Source organism: Nematostella vectensis, chromosome 10, assembly GCF_932526225.1.
Source record: "Nematostella vectensis chromosome 10, jaNemVect1.1, whole genome shotgun sequence".
Taxonomy (NCBI): domain Eukaryota; kingdom Metazoa; phylum Cnidaria; class Anthozoa; order Actiniaria; family Edwardsiidae; genus Nematostella; species Nematostella vectensis.
Genome location: NC_064043.1, coordinates 8,206,627 through 8,225,426, shown reverse-complemented (window position 1 = coordinate 8,225,426; position 18,800 = coordinate 8,206,627). Strand labels below are relative to the sequence as shown.

General features: G+C 39.8%; 2 protein-coding genes across 12 annotated transcripts in view; one reads left to right on the top strand and one right to left on the bottom strand.

Moving 5' to 3' along the window:
• LOC5506838 (phosphorylase b kinase regulatory subunit alpha, liver isoform) overlaps positions 1-656 on the bottom strand; it is a 34,503-nt gene extending 33,847 nt beyond the window's left edge. For 3 of the 7 annotated variants that reach the window (XM_032375282.2, XM_032375283.2, XM_032375285.2), the window contains exon 1: positions 457-654. In XM_032375282.2, coding sequence (XP_032231173.1) covers positions 457-534 — 78 coding nt within the window. In that variant the 5' untranslated portion in view covers positions 535-654. Of the gene's footprint in view, positions 1-456 lie in introns of all 7 variants that reach the window. The other 4 variants (XM_048733439.1, XM_048733440.1, XM_032375281.2 and 1 more) reach the window with 2 other exon arrangements.
• A 220-nt stretch (positions 657-876) lies between these two features.
• LOC116614365 overlaps positions 877-18,800 on the top strand; it is a 43,970-nt gene continuing 26,046 nt past the window's right edge. For 2 of the 5 annotated variants that reach the window (XR_007313958.1, XR_007313957.1), the window contains exons 1-18: positions 877-1,111; positions 1,213-1,248; positions 1,913-1,996; positions 2,702-2,805; positions 2,915-2,980; positions 3,359-3,382; positions 3,468-3,511; positions 3,675-3,766; positions 4,684-4,736; positions 8,567-8,621; positions 9,340-9,420; positions 9,867-9,954; positions 10,334-10,410; positions 11,082-11,138; positions 11,785-11,841; positions 12,311-12,375; positions 17,751-17,860; positions 18,337-18,377. Coding sequence is in view for 3 of the 5 variants with exons in the window: in XM_048733441.1 (XP_048589398.1) it covers positions 1,022-1,111; positions 1,213-1,248; positions 1,913-1,996; positions 2,702-2,805; positions 2,915-2,980; positions 3,359-3,382; positions 3,468-3,511; positions 3,675-3,766; positions 4,684-4,736; positions 8,567-8,621; positions 9,340-9,420; positions 9,867-9,954; positions 10,334-10,410; positions 11,082-11,138; positions 11,785-11,841; positions 12,311-12,375; positions 17,751-17,860; positions 18,337-18,377 (1,224 nt within the window). In the remaining 2 variants the exon portion in view is untranslated. Of the gene's footprint in view, positions 1,112-1,212; positions 1,249-1,274; positions 1,586-1,899; positions 1,997-2,701; positions 2,806-2,914; positions 2,981-3,358; positions 3,383-3,467; positions 3,512-3,674; positions 3,767-4,683; positions 4,737-8,566; positions 8,622-9,339; positions 9,421-9,866; positions 9,955-10,333; positions 10,411-11,081; positions 11,139-11,784; positions 11,842-12,310; positions 12,376-17,750; positions 17,861-18,336; positions 18,378-18,800 lie in introns of those variants that run through there. The other 3 variants (XM_048733441.1, XM_048733443.1, XM_048733442.1) reach the window with 3 other exon arrangements.

Sequence of the window (18,800 nt, the reverse complement as noted above, 5' to 3'; positions counted from 1 at the left end):
GCCTAGTGCACACTAGCAACATAACAACATAACGACATGGGCGCGCGCACTATGTTTAGCCCAACATAACGACATGGACATAATGAAATAAAAGAAAAAACATGTTTTTCTCTTGTTGTTATGTCCATGTCGTTATGTCGAAGATAAGAGTGCCCATGTCGTTATGTCGATATGTCGCCAGTGTGCCCTAGGCATTACTGATTATCGGAATTATCGATTGGTAGGGCTGGGCTTGTTTCCAATGGCTCTAGAATAAACATGTTTAGAAATATTGTACAAAATTGATGTCATATGTACACTTTATTGTATAAACATAACGAAATAGGGCAAGTATAAATTATAACGAGGATAAAAGACATGTTACTATGTCCAGATACATGTACATTTGCACTGCTGACAGAAGTTGAAATGAAGCTGAAAACTACATCGTGTCACATAGCACATATATTTCCCTACCTGAAAATCTAAGATAGTTCTTGTCACCAGTCGGTGATACCAGTCTAGACGGACTATAGAGTTGCTTCTCGTCCTCATGGTGGCATTTTATCACAACGTACAGCCATACCCCGAATAGAGGACTTCTATTTTCGAAAACATGGACTACGCCACTTGTGTTGACAAAAGATGAAGTCTGTTTCGATCAATGCGGCCGTGGAGACTGGGTCGATACAGATTATCATATTCACATCCCCGGATATCCCCGGATAGTTCTCCTTTGTTTTATCAATTCATTTTTTTTTCAACACTCAAATATTGTAGGTTAAAAAAAGTAGACAAACAGTATTCGATCAGTATTTGATAATGGTTTTATACTGTATGTATATGTTTTCGTTTTTCCTGTCGCATTATTCCGTTGGGTAAGAGGTCCCGGATAATCGCGGGCGGGCTGAGGAAAAAGCGCGGGAAAGCTGAATACGAAATAAAATCCAACACAGAAACATCTTTGAAACAGGGGTGTTTTAATGCGGATAAACCTTCAAATCTCCATTTCTGACCATTCCGCGCAATAGAAGCTTTCAATATGGCAGCACTCGCAAAAGGTTCTCTTAGGGAAAAAATGAATGCGAAAACAAGGAAATTGAACAAGGAAATCTTACGAAAAATCTCAGAGGTAAGCCAAAAAACGGAGATAAAAGTTATATGCTTATCTTTCTTAAAAAATTATAAGATGATTTTGTGTGAACTATTGTTTGATTTATTTATTTCCAACAGGAACTTGACAGGCTAAATCCATGCCCGACTTTTGAGGTACATAAAAATATTGTCTGGGTAACCTGTGTGGGTATCCTTTTGCGCGGAAACAAGATGGCGGCCTTCATAGACACAAGTCGCGCACTCCAAATTTGCAAGACTAGCTTCAATGATAAATGAAATGAAACATAAGCTATTAAAGAGTGTCTGGCAACAACCTTGGCAGGAAATTATCACGTATAATACGATATCCATGATAATCGTGTTTGTTTGGGAAGCACGGGTGGCCTAGTGTGTTAGCGCGTCGGCCTCTCACCGCTGTGGCCCAGGTTCGAATCCTGGCTCAAACTGGGGATTTTTTCCGGGTTCCTGCCTTGAATCGAATTTGTCACAAGTGAGTTGAAGTTATTCTCCCGTGTTTCCAGTCTTCTCGGATAAGGACACTAAACCGGAGGTCCCGTCTCTTCAAGCTGTACTACACTAAACCTGAACCGAAGGGACGTAAAAGAACCACTGGGGACGCAATAAACCCTCTGGCAGTGACCACCCCCAGTGACAGTGCTTACTAACCGAGGTTACACTTGAGTTGGAGCCATGCTCTGTTGTGTCAACCTTACCGCTATTTCATATGTGTAATAGTGGTAGAAGCCTTATAAATTCTTGTCTGTGAGTTTTGTGCCAGCGACCTCGGTGTGTTCTTCTGACTAGGATTCTGTTCCAGGACCGGTTTGCTATTCACCAGAAGTACTTCGAGGAGCTGATAGAAGAGCATTCTGTCTTTAGAAATCTTCTATTCTCGATCAAAGTGAGTGTTTAAGTCATTTTTTTCTAAATTTCTTAGATCAAAGTTTGATCAAGGATTTCTCGAGAAAGGGGGAGGGGGTAGTAGGATAGGGGTGGGGGGGAGGGGGTAAAATATGCTCAACCTGGGGCATATTAGTAGTGGCAATCATCTGTTTTATATCAGTGTGAATTTTTGTGGACCAATCAGCTATTTCAGTGTTTACACTTGAGCTTGAACCTAGGTTCAGTTTGTGGTTAACTCCCAACCATGCCTCCTGGAATGGTTCAGTTCAACCGAATCTAGGTTGCGGATCCTTTGTTATTGCCGGCACATAAGTGGCTATTTGGAGCGTATTCACATACACTTCAAATCTAACCTAGGTTGGACGCTCAAGTGTAAACATGGCATATGTTGGTCACATACACGAGTGATGTGAGGCTGCACATGCACGTTGCAGTTAGGAAGAATATTTTTTTGTATCTGTCATCTGTCGATTTTATTTTTGTTTACCAAAATAGGTCAATATAAATTTCTGGTCATTGGAAGATTTACAGGTGGTGGTTAGGTGGGGAGAAAAGGGATAATCCTCTTTTTAAAGTATGTATAACAAAAATATGATAATTTTTCAGAATAGAAAGACTTAGAAAGGATAACCCTTTCTTAAACCCTGGCTTTATTGCCCTTTCCTGTATTTCTAGTTCTGCCACTGTTTTCCTCTTTGTTTAGATGGAGTATGAAGAGTGCATTGATACCATCCAGAGAGGGCAAAGGGAGCTTTCCTTCTTATCTCAAAAACTAGCACAAGCAGTAGGTGCAATACCAACTCTGAGGTAAAACATAATCATGTATTTTTTTGCTGAAGACCAGCAGTATTGAGTTTGTCAAGAATACAGTAGGGTGAACATTTCTCTCCAGACATGTGGTTGGTATTTTTTTCAGAAATTATGTCGCAAGAAGAGAGGATCTTGAAAAGAAGATAAGGGTTTTAGAGGAAGAGAAAGTTAGGTAACTTGCCCATGTGTGTACATTTTTTTTATACATTTTGTAGTGATCACAGTATTGTGTGAGGCTTAACTTGTAAGGACCTTGTGTCCTATTCTATTGTCCCCTATGAGCATCCCTGTAAATGTAACAATAAAATACATATGAATGTAAAATATACATATAATTTGAATTTATAGAACTCCAACCATCCCAAACTCATTGAATAACTGCCTAGCTTCACTATTCTAAACCTGAGGTTTTCCCCATTTTTGAATTACTCTTTTTATAGAAAGAAAATTAATATATATGTATATACAATGAATAAATATTCTATACAGTATAGAATTTGCAATTCAATCCAGCTAATACATTATTCTTGTGGTTTCCTCTATCTTTTAGAATTCATGGCATCATAACTTCAAGGTATGTTGCTAAACAGTACCTCTTTAACTATACTGTTTGTTTGTTTGGTGTTTTCACAAAAGTAATATTTGAATCTGCATCATAGAGACCTAGTGGAGATGGATGATAAAACAACCCTTGGAGAAAATGGTAAATATATGATACTAACTGTAGATAGGAGCAACCCTTTTTCTTTTACATTAACCAAAGGTTGATACGAACTTGATACTACAGTAATTATCTGTCTTTGAACTTATACTATTTCTTCAAACACCATTTTTCTTACAATTCTCATTATTTCTAATTCTATCAGAGATACCTTTATCATCCATTGCCAGGACTGCCCCCCGAATACCTGGCCTTACTCTAGACAGTCAGTTAGATGTAGCATTCCTGAAAAAGAAGGTTAGTAGCAGCCGGAACTTTGCCTTTAAGTATTACTGTGTCAAGAATGTGCGAACAAGAATGCGCAAAGTCATCCAACTTTGGAAACATTATTTTTCACTTATATAGAGTGGTACAGTTCATCTATTTAGCAGCCTCTTATTACTGCAGGTAGTCAACACCTCTTCAGATGCCACTCTGCAAAGTCCCATCATAATTATTTGCTATTCTTTTAATTACATTATTGCCAACAAGAATGTGCAAAGTCATCCAACTTTGAAAACATTATTTTTCACTTATATAGAGTGGTGCAGTACATCTATTTAGCAGCCTCTTATTACTGCAGGTAGTCAACACCTCTTCAGATGCCACTCTACAAAGTCCCATCATAATTATTTGCTATTCATTTAATTACATTATTATAATATAAAATCCCTTATCTGAAGTGTTTTTATCTGAGTTGCACTAGAAATCCATATGCAAGTACCCTTTATATTAATGGTAGAAGGGGTGGCAGTGCTGGCCTTAAAAAGTGTGTGGGAGGTGGCCTCAAGGGGTCTGGGGTAATGTAGATCTGGGAAAATGTGTCCTTGGTAAAGATTTCAACCTTGTTAAAATGTTATGGGAAATAATGACATTAATCATTTTCATCCCGAATTCGTTCCTATTTAAATAATTAACTATTATCAAACAACCAATCTGAAAGCCATCCCCCCCTATGCCTATGTATAGTCCCATTTACTGTTGGTGTATTCTACTGTAGTGAGACCTCAATTTCATGTTCAACTTCCATTAGGCAACTTCCATTAGGAACTTTCTTCGCACAATCCTTAAGGTAGCCACTAACACTATACAAGAAAGTAAGATAAAAACATGGGTTATTTATGCAACATACTAACTGGATAAAATTTTATTGTTATTCTTTTCCATCAAAACAGCTGTCTTCATTAGTCACAAAGCATCAGAGACTTCTTAGAGAACACAAAGAAAGGTAAATTCAGTAATATGCTGGAAGAATATGTAGTTCTTGTTGTCAATGTTTTATCCCTCTATTATCAATTTGCTGCAAAACTGGATAGCCTTCTTTAAGAAAATCTTAAAAAGCTGTGTTTTTTAAAACACCATTAAACCATTAAACCATTTAAATATGGTTTTATAATTGTTTTGAGAAAGATGTTGTCGGGTTGGTCGTGCCTCTTAGTGCTCCTGACCCTTATTTATCCCATGAGCGCTACTGAGTCTAAAATTGATGTCTACAACCCTTTGGCTGACCCTAGTATCCCGCAGTTGACGATATCTCAATCTCAGCTTTGATCAGTGGCGAATCACTCAATATCTTGGCCAGACTCACTGAAAACCCCGTTTTCGGCGGCCGCCATCTTAAACCCTCGCAAACGGTGAACTTTATCGATCTGTTGCAAGCGGTTGTCCCACAAACCTCTTATTACCTGGCTTCCATCTGGGCACCTGTACTTGCAAAGCGATACTTTACTATGTGGCGATATTGAGTCCCAGCCTGGCTCGTCGCTCAATTTTCCAGCTAATCGTCCTCGTCAAAATGTCTCCCATCCCAGCTCACAGGACTTGTCTAGAAGTCAAAGCAACTCTAGCACAAGTCGAACTACATCCGTGGTATCCACTTCCAGGCAAAGTCCTACCACTTTACACTGCTTCTATCAAAATGTCCAAGGTATCAAGTCCGGGCGAAGGCTTCAGGAATTTCAAGATACCGTTTATGCTAATGACTTCGACATCATTGCCGTAACAGAATCATGGCTAAAACCTGACACTTTGGACTCTGAAGTGCTTCCATGGGGATATGATGTCCATCGTTCCGATCGTCAGTTCGCAGACAGTGGAGGCATTTTAATCGCATCTCGCTGCAGTTTGCACTACAACCCCAATGATCTCGGTATCAGCGATGTTGAAGTTGAATATGCTGCTCTGGAAGTTACAACCAACAACTCCGGTAAAGTTCTTGTTGCCATGTTCTACAGACAGCCGCCAAATCGCGTCTCCTGGCTTTACAAATTCAATGATTTCCTAGATACTCTGCATTATGATAGGTTAATACTCCTCGGAGATTTTAACCTGCCATCAGTTAGGTGGATTGAGGGTTCTGGTTTTGTGGATTCCTCTGATTCGGCTTTGTTTACATTCTGTCAATCCCTGGCCGAAAAAAACCCTGTTCCAGTTGGTTGACAAGCCTACACGCGGGGACAATTACTTGGACCTTCTAATTACCTCTATTGTCGCCCTCTTTAAACAACAACGATGTCTACGCCGTGAACTGAAATATCTAGTTCGCGCAAAACGCATCGCATACCTCCAGGACATATCTGATAACTGTTTCTCCAACCCGGCGCACTTCTGGTCATATTTAAATAGACTTGCCAAGCGCCCATTAATACCTGACATGGTTGACCTGGAGGGTCGTTCCTACTCCTCGCCTGTTGACAAAGCCAGTGCCTTCTGTAGGTATTTCTCTTCCATGTTCAACCCCGATAACTCGTCTCCATGCAACTTACCTTCGACTCCCTTCACTGACAACGTTCTAAGTGATCTCACAGTAACCCAAGACGAGGTTCTGTCCGCGCTTAGGAGTCTGAATCCAAGTAAGTCTCCAGGCCCTGACGGCCTCCACCCAAGGCTGCTACGTTTAATGCGCAGACCAGTTGGCTCCTTCCCTCTGTGTGCTTTTCAACCTATAGCTGTGCTCTGGCCATCTGCCCGAGGAATGGAAGAATGCCAGCGTTACTCCTGTATTCAAGAAAGGAAAGAAGTCTGAAATACCCAACTACAGACCAATTTCTCTCCTTACTATTGTTAGTAAGGTGTGCGAGAGATGTGTTCTAAACCATCTTATAACTCATTTGCGTGAACTGCTATCGTCCCTTCAGCATGGTTTCATCAGTGGCAGGTCCTGCGCTATCGTCCCTTCAGCATGGTTTCATCAGTGGCAGGTCCTGCGTTGCGTGAACTGCTATCGTCCCTTCAGCATGGTTTCATCAGTGGCAGGTCCTGCGCTATCGTCCTTCAGCACGGTTTCATCAGTGGCAGGTCCTGCGTTGCGTGAACTGCTGTCGTCCTTTCAGCACGGTTTCATCAGTGGCAGGTCCTGCGTAACACAGCTACTTACAGCCCTTCATGATCTGGGAGAGGCGCTGGATGCTGGGAAAGAAACAGATGTTGTGTACTTGGACTTATCGAAGGCCTTTGATTCTGTGCCTCACCGCAAACTCCTCCATAAGCTGTCTCTGTTCGGGATCAGTAAGCCCTTGCTACGCTGGTTCTCTGACTACCTCACAACAAGATCTCAGAGGGTCTTTGTCAACGGTGCTTTTTTCCAACCTGTCCCGAGTTCATTCTGGTGTGCCTTAAGGTAGTCTGCTGGGGCCATTCCTCTTCTTGTTGTACGTGAACGACCTCCCTGATGTGGTGAGTCCTAGCAGTGGCATCGCCTTATTCGCTGATGACGCAAAGTGCTCTCGTCCAATAAGTGGCCCAGACGACCATCAGTCCCTTCAATGGGACCTGGACAGTCTCCTGGTCCAGCATATGGGGGACTATTATTTAATTTTACCAAGTGTGAGACCTTGAGAATATCTAGGAAGCGTACCAGCGAAGCGCCATCTCTTGCCATCAGTCCCTACTTACTGGGTGATGATGCCCTAGCCAATGTTACCACACAAAAAGATCTTGGTGTCACGGTCGACAAAACCCTCTCTTGGAGCTTGCACACGGAAAAAGTGGTTGCCAAAGCTAACCGGATGCTTGGCTTCCTTCGTCGACACTGCGCAGTATTAGTGTCTGATCCCAAGTTGTTATTATATACCACCCTTGTGCGCTCTCACTTGGGTTACGCTAGCGAAATATGGGCCCCTCAGTCTTATATTTCTAACTTACGCCTATGCGAGAGCTTGCAGAGGTGCGCCATGCATTTTATCCTTTCCTGCCGAATCCTGACCTGAGACCCAACTACAAACCCACCTTGTTTATAACTTTGAATTTACTCCCCCTGTCATACTGGCTAGAATGCAAAGATCTGTGTTTCTTCTTTAAAGCAATTACCGGTGACCATGACCTTCCCTTAGACTTCCCTTAGACAAATTTGTCACAGTAAAACGCTGGCGCACTAGGGCTGCATCCGCTACACTAACCTTCCGCCCTAATCGCTTCCGTACATCACTTTTCAGGGACTCCTATTTTAACCGCATTATACCCTTATGAAATAATCTGCCCGAATCTATTAGATCTTCTCCTTCCATCGAATCTTTTAAGAAAAATGTAAAAACACTATATTTCAACTCTGACTTTGACCCCAACCGGGTCCGTACATGGAAAACAATCTGCCCTAAATGCCGCTCCTTCAGGCTGAATTGCTGTTAGATTAGTCTCTGTGTTTTTGTATTTTATCGATAAGCGTTCAAGTATCCGTAGTGTCGGGACAGGCCTCGCCAGGACCTTGTGTCCGCCTTCTCCCTCTCTCTATTATTTAGTAATTTTTATTGATTTTGCTTTGCTTGGATAAACATAATATGACACTACAAAAGGACATTACACAATAATAAGTAAACTGAAGACTAAAAGGTAGGGTACAAGGAAGGGAGACCACTACAGCAAAAGCCAAGGTCCCAGGAACATGGGACAGGAATTTGTTTTAAAACATTTAAACATAAAAGCAGAAGATGGCAGCTTATGTACAGGGGGTCTGACTGCTGCACCTTGAACAAACTGGTTGCCATGTTCTTAAAAGTCATCTACTGTACATCATTATAGTCTACCCAATATTCACTGTAATTTGAAACATATTGTTATTAGGTTTTCAAAATCTGAGGTAGAAAAAGAGCTTTTAGAATGTCTGTTAGAAAAGGAGGTAAGCAAAAATAGTCTGTAACAAAATAGAATGATGAGATGCTAAGGATGGAATAAGAGAGTCAGTAAAACAGTATTGTGCAAACAGCTTACCAAAAGCTAGCACAAGACTTTTAGAAAGACTCCAGCTACAGGGCCATAGCTAGTGAGAGGCAGGTGATTTGGGGGTGAGGGCATCTGCAGTAACCTAAGGGGTGAAGAAATGAATAAAGCTTTCCCATAGTAGCATATCCATCAGATAAAGGCTGGGACTGTAAACAGGATTTTCAAACACAGTATATTTCCCCCCCCCCCCCTCCCAATCTTTTATTAAAATATCTTTTTACTGCACTCGTGTGGGAATCAACTTCTGCTATGTTTATTTTTAGTATTTACTGATAATTTTTTATCTTCAACTTCTAACATTAAGGGCAGATACAGGCTGGGTGGATATCCACCCCCCTTTTTGGGTAAAAAAATACTTGTTTGAAGAAAATAAACACTTTCACCTGCTTTACTTTGCTGACGTGACAAATCCAATTCAGCGTGAAGTATTTTAAGATCTATGTTGTGACCTACAAAGAACCACTGGATCAGTTGTAAGCCGTCTGTCTGGCCATCATCCACCCCCCATTTTGAAATCCTGGATCTGCCCCTGAACATTTTCCCATTTTAGGAGAAGTTCAACATTATACAATATAGCTGTGCTTACCTTTTATCATGTCTCCTGGCATATTTAGAAAGTGAAGACAAGTCTAGAAGCTGAGACAAACAAACTGAAAATTCGATTGATTACACTGAAGGCATCTCTCACATACTCAGTAAGTTGGATTTTTTTATGTCTGCTTGCAGAATTACAAGTACAGTAAGGTTGCAGTGTGAAAATACGTTTGTTGTAACCTGTGTAGCATTAGGAAAAAAATTCGCCTACGTTGACTGATGAATTTTGTAATGATTATACTGTATCTTCATTGTTGAAGAGGTTTTGTTAACAAGCCCAACAACGTACCATTGGGTTTACATACTTGGATTCCCCAGTGCAACCACGGGTATCTCAAGCTCTTTTTGTTTATATTTGAATAACATCTTTTCTTTTGCTATTTTAGAGTATTGTGGGGCATCTTTATTTGAAATACAAGGCTTGCATCTTACCATGCCCATAGCAAATGCAAACATGCTTTGAGAATTGCAAATTGTATATTTATATCAAGGCAACTCTATATTAGTTGCAAGCAGCAATAATAAAACGTTTCTATTTCTTGAAAAGGTAAACCAGATGAGTTACAGAAGAAACCAGTTCTTTGACAAGATTGTGACTCTGTTGAGTGATGAACCTGATTTTGAGGAGGAGCCAGGTAAAGCTTCCACTGTAGATGTTTATCTACAAATGTTATAGAACTGGTAACTAAGGTATATAGCAGAAAAATTCTCTAAATAATCTCCAAATGTGTTACATCAAATAAGGCATATTATTTGTATGAGAAACAAAACAACAACAAAGATATTGAATTTGACTTATCCCAATATTCATTAATACTGGTAAACATTCAATGGGAAAAGTCCTATGTAATCAGGAGCCAACAGTTGCTATACAACCTTTGTTTTCCAAAGTGCCATTGTGCAGTACACATACAGGACAAACACTAGGGAGGGGCTGGAGGGATGAAGTCCCAACCCCCACCCCCACCCCCACACATATTTGTTATATTTTTTATATTCAAATTAATTTTGTAGGGGATGTGAAAGAAAATCCTGAACAAATTGATGATGGCAATTTGTCGACAGCAACAATCACAAACTCGGAACTGGAGGTATATTAATAATAAAGGAATTAGCACTGATGTTTTAGGATTTAAATTTGCACATTTTTATGTAATGAAGGATAGCCACACCCTACAGAAACCCCCAAAACATACATAGTATGCTATCATCTTGTAGTTATAAGTATTTTCCCCATACAGCCAACCTATGTATAAAAGAAGGGTGTTGACTAGAACTATAGTCAAGCTGTAGAAAAGCTTGATGGTCTGCATAGGCATTGTGGAATAAGAGTTGAAGGCAGGCCTCTATCTCTATGAAATCATTAGTTATTTTGCTCATGTTAAGCATTCTGTTTGATCAAGAACCTAAAACTAAAGTCTCAAGGGATTTGTTATTTTTAATTGTGGGTGTGTATTAGTTATAAAGACATTGCTAACTTGAAATTTCGTTCTTTTCAATCCTTTACAATTCTGGCCTTGGTGTCCCAGGGGTTTCATTACTTTTCAGAGTAGGCAGTTGATTTTGATAAGTAGGGGGTGAAAGTTTATTAGTTCAAATAAAACATTAATAGACTTAAGTAGCCGGTGCTCAGAAAATAGTAGCTGGCGGGTCCGCCGGCCGCAGGGCCTAAATGAACCCCCTGTGTCCATTATCACAGTGTATTGTGTTGTCAGTGTTAGTTTCCAAAGATTCACATATAACAAGTTTTTTGTTGCTTCAGGATTCCGACCAAAATGAGGAGGAGCTCATAATTGAGTACACTGCAAGGATGAGAGTGGTACAGTGCAAGCAGATCATAAAAAGATAAACATGAACAATTAGAATTATGACAGCACAAGCAATAGTTTTTTGCCCAATTTTAATATAGTTTTTATAGTAGCCATTTTAGACCCAGCTTGAACAAGGAGGGGGGTGTTCCCTTGCATCATTGATGTCTTCTACTAACTTGCAATGGGACTACTCGCATTTGAGAGGAACCTTGTGTTTGCCCATACTTCCTGGCCCATATGCCTCTCCCTTTAATGCTAAAGACAGTCAGTAAACAACTGAAATAGAGGCTGGGCTGTGTTCAGGCCCGTACCCAGGATTTTTCTTGGGGGGGGGGGGGGGGGGGTGCGATATCCGGGTGGACCTAATATTTCCGGGGGGTGGGAAGGGATTTCTCTGATAACAATCTAAACATGCCTTTGCAGTATCTCCACGGGACGTTTTATTGTCGGATTTGGCTACATACCAGAGAGATCTAGATGATGCTTAAAAGTTTTGTCTACAAATAATAGCATGTCTATTGAGAACCGAAAGTGGACCTTTGGCTGTTGTGTGTGTGTGTGTGTGTGTGTGGGGGGGGGGGGGGTTCGCACCCCTGGGTACGCCTGGTGTTTTAGATTTATCCTCATATTTTTCCTTTCTGGTTTCCTGTTCAGCTTTTCCAGCAAGGAGAGATAGAAGAAGCTGCTTTGCTTGTTGCTCACTCCCCAAAGGTATGAAGTCCTTATATGAAATACCAGCACTGGCGCCCGTTTGGGGTTAGGTGGGGTAGGGTAGGATAGGATAGGATGTGTTTATTTAAACCAATTGCAATTTTACAACTGAATTACTGGTTAAAGTTTTGTGTTGAAAAAAAAAAACACTTTACAAAAAACTACTGTAGTTATACTAGATCTAAGTGAATATTTATGGCTTATACTGTAACTCGACATGTTGAGTATAGAGAATTATTTTCCTTGATGCTGGAAACAAAGTTCTGGAGATAATGGTTGGAGATAATGATATTTAAGTGATTATGGGGGAACAAGTTAATGATATTTAAGTGATTATGGGGGAACAAGGTATATGAACAATATGAGAAGATCAAGGCGTTATGAACGACAGTGTAGGGGGGATTCCGTAGATGTAGTAGTATAAATCTTCATTTTAAATAATGTAACACATATTTCTGTTCCTTGCAAGGGGTGCCTCAGAGAGCAGCACATCTTGGGCATGCTGAAGTCACATGATGATCCAAAAGGTGGAAGGTAATATCTCTTTTGAAACCATGTTAGAATTATGACAACACAGATAACAGTTTGCGTAAATCAAACAGACACGCGTGAACAATTGTAATAAAAACAAAACAAAGAACAGTACGCGTAGATCATAAATAGACGCGCGTGAATAATTGTAATTAAGACAAACAAAGAACAGTACGCGTAGATCATAAACAGACGCGCGTGAACAATTGTAATTAAAACAAACAAAGAACAGTACGCGTAGATCATAAACAGACGCGTGAACAATTGTAATAAAAACAAACAAAGAACAGTACGCGTAGATCATAAATAGACGCGCGTGAATAATTGTAATTAAGACAAACAAAGAACATTACGCGTAGATCATAAATAGACGCGCGTGAACAATTGTAATTAAGACAAACAAAGAACAGTACGCGTAGATCATAAACAGACGCGCGTGAACAATTGTAATTAAGACAAACAAAGAACAGTACGCGTAGATCATAAACAGACGCGTGAACAATTGTAATAAAAACAAACAAAGAAGAGTACGCGTAGATCATAAACAGACGCGCGTGAATAATTGTAATTAAGACAAAACAAAGAACAGTACGCGTAGATCATAAACAGACACGCGTGAACAATTGTAATAAAAACAAACTAAGAACAGTACGCGTTGATCATAAACAGACGCGCGTGAACAATTGTAATAAAAACAAACTAAGAACAGTACGCGTTGATCATAAACAGACGCGCGTGAACAATTGTAATAAAAACAAACAAAGAACAGTACGCGTAGATCATAAATAGACGCGCGTGAACAATTGTAATTAAGACAAACAAAGAACAGTACGCGTAGATCATAAACAGACACGCGTGAACAATTGTAATAAAAACAAACAAAGAACAGTGCGCGTAGATCATAAACAGACGCGCGTGAACAATTGTAATAAAAACAAACAAAGAACAGTACGCGTAGATCATAAATAGACGCGCGTGAACAATTGTAATAAAAACAAACAAAGAACAGTACGCGTAGATCATAAACAGACGCGCGTGAACAATTGTAATTAAGACAAACAAAGAACAGTACGCGTAGATCATAAACAGGCGCGCGTGAACAATTGTAATTAAGACAAACAAAGAACAGTACGCGTAGATCATAAACAGACACGCGTGAACAATTGTAATTAAGACAAACAAAGAACAGTACGCGTAGATCATAAACAGACACGCGTGAACAATTGTAATTAAGACAAACAAAGAACAGTACGCGTAGATCATAAATAGACACGCGTGAACAATTGTAATAAAAACAAACAAAGAACAGTACGCGTAGATCATAAACGGACGCGCGTGAACAATTGTAATTAAGACAAACAAAGAACAGTACGCGTAGATCATAAACAGGCGCGCGTGAACAATTGTAATTAAGACAAACAAAGAACAGTACGCGTAGATCATAAACAGACACGCGTGAACAATTGTTATTAAGACAAACAAAGAACAGTACGCGTAGATCATAAACAGACACGCGTGAACAATTGTAATTAAGACAAACAAAGAACAGTACGCGTAGATCATAAACAGACACGCGTGAACAATTGTAATTAAGACAAACAAAGAACAGTACGCGTAGATCATAAACAGACGCGCGTGAACAATTGTAATTAAGACAAACAAAGAACAGTACGCGTAGATCACAGACACGCGTGAATAATTGTAATTAAGACAAACAAAGAACAGTACGCGTAGATCATAAACAGACGCGCGTGAACAATTGTAATTAAGACAAACAAAGAACAGTACGCGTAGATCATAAACAGACGCGCGTGAACAATTGTAATTAAGACAAACAAAGAACAGTACGCGTAGATCATAAACAGACGCGCGTGAACAATTGTAATTAAGACAAAACAAAGAACAGTACGCGTAGATCATAAACAGACGCGCGTGAACAATTGTAATTAAGACAAAACAAAGAACAGTACGCGTAGATCATAAACAGACGCGCGTGAATAATTGTAATTAAGACAAACAAAGAACAGTACGCGTAGATCATAAATAGACACGCGTGAACAATTGTAATAAAAACAAACAAAGAACAGTACGCGTAGATCATAAACAGACGCGCGTGAACAATTGTAATTAAGACAAACAAAGAACAGAACGCGTAGATCATAAACAGACACGCGTGAATAATTGTAATTAAGACAAACAAAGAACAGTACGCGTAGATCATAAACAGACCCGCGTGAACAATTGTAATTAAAACAAACAAAGAACAGTACGCGTGGATCATAAACAGACGCGCGTGAACAATTGTAATTAAAACAAACAAAGAACAGAACGCGTAGATCATAAACAGACACGCGTGAACAATTGTAATTAAGACAAACAAAGAACAGTACGCGTAGATCATAAACAGACACGCGTGAACAATTGTAATTAAGAGAAACAAAGAACAGTACGCGTAGATCATAAACAGACACGCGTGAACAATTGTAATTAAGACAAACAAAGAACAGTACGCGTAGATCATAAACAGACGCGCGTGAACAATTGTAATTAAGACAAACAAAGAACAGTACGCGTAGATCACAGACACGCGTGAATAATTGTAATTAAGACAAACAAAGAACAGTACGCGTAGATCATAAACAGACGCGCGTGAACAATTGTAATTAAGACAAACAAAGAACAGTACGCGTAGATCATAAACAGACGCGCGTGAACAATTGTAATTAAGACAAACAAAGAACAGTACGCGTAGATCATAAACAGACGCGCGTGAACAATTGTAATTAAGACAAAACAAAGAACAGTACGCGTAGATCATAAACAGACGCGCGTGAACAATTGTAATTAAGACAAAACAAAGAACAGTACGCGTAGATCATAAACAGACGCGCGTGAATAATTGTAATTAAGACAAACAAAGAACAGTACGCGTAGATCATAAACAGACGCGCGTGAACAATTGTAATTAAAACAAACAAAGAACAGTACGCGTGGATCATAAACAGACGCGCGTGAACAATTGTAATTAAAACAAACAAAGAACAGAACGCGTAGATCATAAACAGACACGCGTGAATAATTGTAATTAAGACAAACAAAGAACAGTACGCGTAGATCATAAACAGACCCGCGTGAACAATTGTAATTAAAACAAACCAAGAAAAGTACGCGTGGATCATAAACAGACGCGCGTGAACAATTGTAATTAAAACAAACAAAGAACAGAACGCGTAGATCATAAACAGACACGCGTGAACAATTGTAATTAAGACGAACAAAGAACAGTACGCGTAGATCATAAACAGACGCGCGTGAACAATTGTAACTAAGACAAACAAAGAACAGTACGCGTAGATCACAGACACGCGTGAATAATTGTAATTAAGACAAACAAAGAACAGTACGCGTAGATCATAAACAGACGCGCGTGAACAATTGTAATTAAGACAAACAAAGAACAGTACGCGTAGATCATAAACAGACGCGCGTGAACAATTGTAATTAAGACAAACAAAGAACAGTACGCGTAGATCATAAACAGACGCGCGTGAACAATTGTAATTAAGACAAACAAAGAACAGTACGCGTAGATCATAAACAGACGCGCGTGAACAATTGTAATTAAGACAAACAAAGAACAGTACGCGTAGATCATAAACAGACGCGCGTGAACAATTGTAATTAAGACAAAACAAAGAAGAGTACGCGTAGATCATAAACAGACGCGCGTGAGACAAACAAAGAACAGTACGCGTAGATCATAAACAGACACGCGTGACCAATTGTAATTAAGACAAACAAAGAACAGTACGCGTAGATCATAAACAGACGCGCGTGAACAATTGTAATCATCACAACACAAAGAACAGTACGCGTAGATCATAAACAGACGCGCGTAAACTTTTTTAATTATGACAACACAAAGAATACGGCGCGTAGAGCATAAACAGACGCGCGTGAACAACACAGAACCATGCGCGTGGATAAAAAAACGTTTTAAAGACGTGTTAAAAATTAGTAAACAAATGTAAATATAACATCACAAGGAAAAAATGAAAGTGCATAAATGAAAAACGCGTAAACAAATGTAATTATGACATCACAAGGAAAAGTGCGCGTAAAGGACACACGGGTAAACAAATTTTATTATGACATCACAAGGAACAGTGCGCGTAAATGACACGCGTGAACAAACTCAATTATGACATCACAAGGAACAGCGCGCGTAAATGACACGCGTAAACAAATGTAATAATGACATCACAAGGAACAGTGCGCGTAAATGAAACACGTTTAAACATATTTAAATATGAAATCACAAGGAACTATGTGCGTAAATGTCACACGCGTAAACAAATTTAATTATGACATCACAAGAACAGTGCGCGTAAACGAAACACGCGTAAACAAATGTAGTTGTGACATCACAAGGAGCAGTTCGCGTAAATGATACGCGTAAACAAATGTAGTTGTGACATCACAAGGAGCAGTTCGCGTAAATGATACGCGTAAACAAATGTAATTATTACGTCATAAGCAACAGTGCGCGTAAATGAAAGACGCGTAAACAAATGTAATTATGACATCACAAGGAGCAGTGCGCGTAAATAAAACACGCATAAAAAATGTAATTATTACATCATAAGAAACAGCGAGCGTAAATGAAACACGCGTGAACAAATGTTATTATTACATCACAATGAACAGTGCGCGTAAATGACACGCGTAAACAAATGTTGTTATAACGTCACAAGCAACAGTGCGCGTAAATGGCACGCGCAAACAAATGTCATTACGACATCACAAAATACAGTGTGCATTGATTTCTCGGGTTATCATCCAGCGTGCCACGGGCGGTAGGACAGCCAGAGCCGTGGATCGTTCCGACTTGTGATGCATTTCACTGTAAAATGCAGTCATATTTAATAATACCCTTTTCGGTTTCTCTTATTTTTCATTGTTGCTGCTCCTCGGCTATTTTAAGCAGAATTTACAAAAACGGACTTCTAACCAAAAACGAACCAAAATCTGTCCCACAGTGCTTTATGCCTCGATTTTTCAACTCACAGCTCCTAGCTAGACGTAGACAAAATCAGCAATGCTTGTATTTTACGGTAAAAGATACAACTTACATTTATTGTTTGGCATTAGCTGGACAAGAAAATAATAATTTCCTAAAGAATCACCCTCACTGGGTCTGTTTCACCTGGAAGTGATTCGTTTGGCTTTGCGATGCGAAAGCCTGTCTAACTGCCCTAAGAGAGGTATTCGCGCATATCCCATATATCCATATCAAGGAGCAATGTGTAAAGAGTAATTTTCTTTCGAGTGCATGTGTGGTTTTGTTGTAATTTTTGATAAATTCTCTTATTTGCTAGACACATTATGCGCCTTTATTGGGACTCACTTTTGGTCTCGCTGCAACTACAGAAACAAAGACTTTTTTCGTGGGAATCAATAGAGTATGTGACATTCGCCGTTAACAATGGTAAGAATCAGATTGTTCACAGCGGTATCATTAGGACGGAAAGAGTCCTTTTGAAGAAGATAAAAACACACTGAAATCTCGATATTATTTCATAGGGCAAACAAATTATATGCCTCGTTGTTGGTATGACGATAAAGCTACAAACAAGCTGTAAAAAACTGGGTGGTTTGCGTAAGTGTGGTGGAATGAATCAACACAAGGTTCGGAGCGTTAGCCTTTTTTTCGAGTTATCATTTTATAGATGCGTTAAGCATACAATTTCCGCCTTGTCTGGATTTATTTCCATGTCTCGTTGGCAGGACCGGTACTGTCGATCGATATACAAAGGACGTCATTGTTTATCAAGATTTCACTGTTCCAATTATACTACCGTGAAAATAATAGGTGGTAACTCGCTTGGAGCAAGCATGTTGTCACCGTAGTGGTAAAATATTTTATTACTTGTAAAGCTTAGTTTTCTGTTATGTCTTTTCTAGACCAAAAGCAACAGTTAAGACACTGGATGGCACAAAACGTGGTAAGTGACGGGCGGGCGGGCGGGCAAGCAGGCAGGCAGGCAGGCAGGCAGGCAGGCAGGCAGGCAGGCAGGCAGGCAGGCAGGCAGGCAGGCAGGCAGGCAGGCAGGCAGGCAGACTTTCAATATGATCGCTTAATAGAGGTGTTACACCACTTGTCTAACCGTAACACCACTTAGATCGGTGCCGATGGTGGCCAATGAATAACATTATCATCATTTCCCCTCAAGTCTTTCGTAAATTGCATGCTACACAAGTGGTATATGCTTGCATTTTTTTACCGACGCCACATCTCCCAAGTTCAAGTGCAATAAGGCTCTGCTGATTTTATGCTATAATCTCATTTTAATCCTCTTTTATCACCGGACTGTCCAGCAAAGGGATAAATCGGTATATGTGTTTTTCGTATGATGTTGGGCGACTAG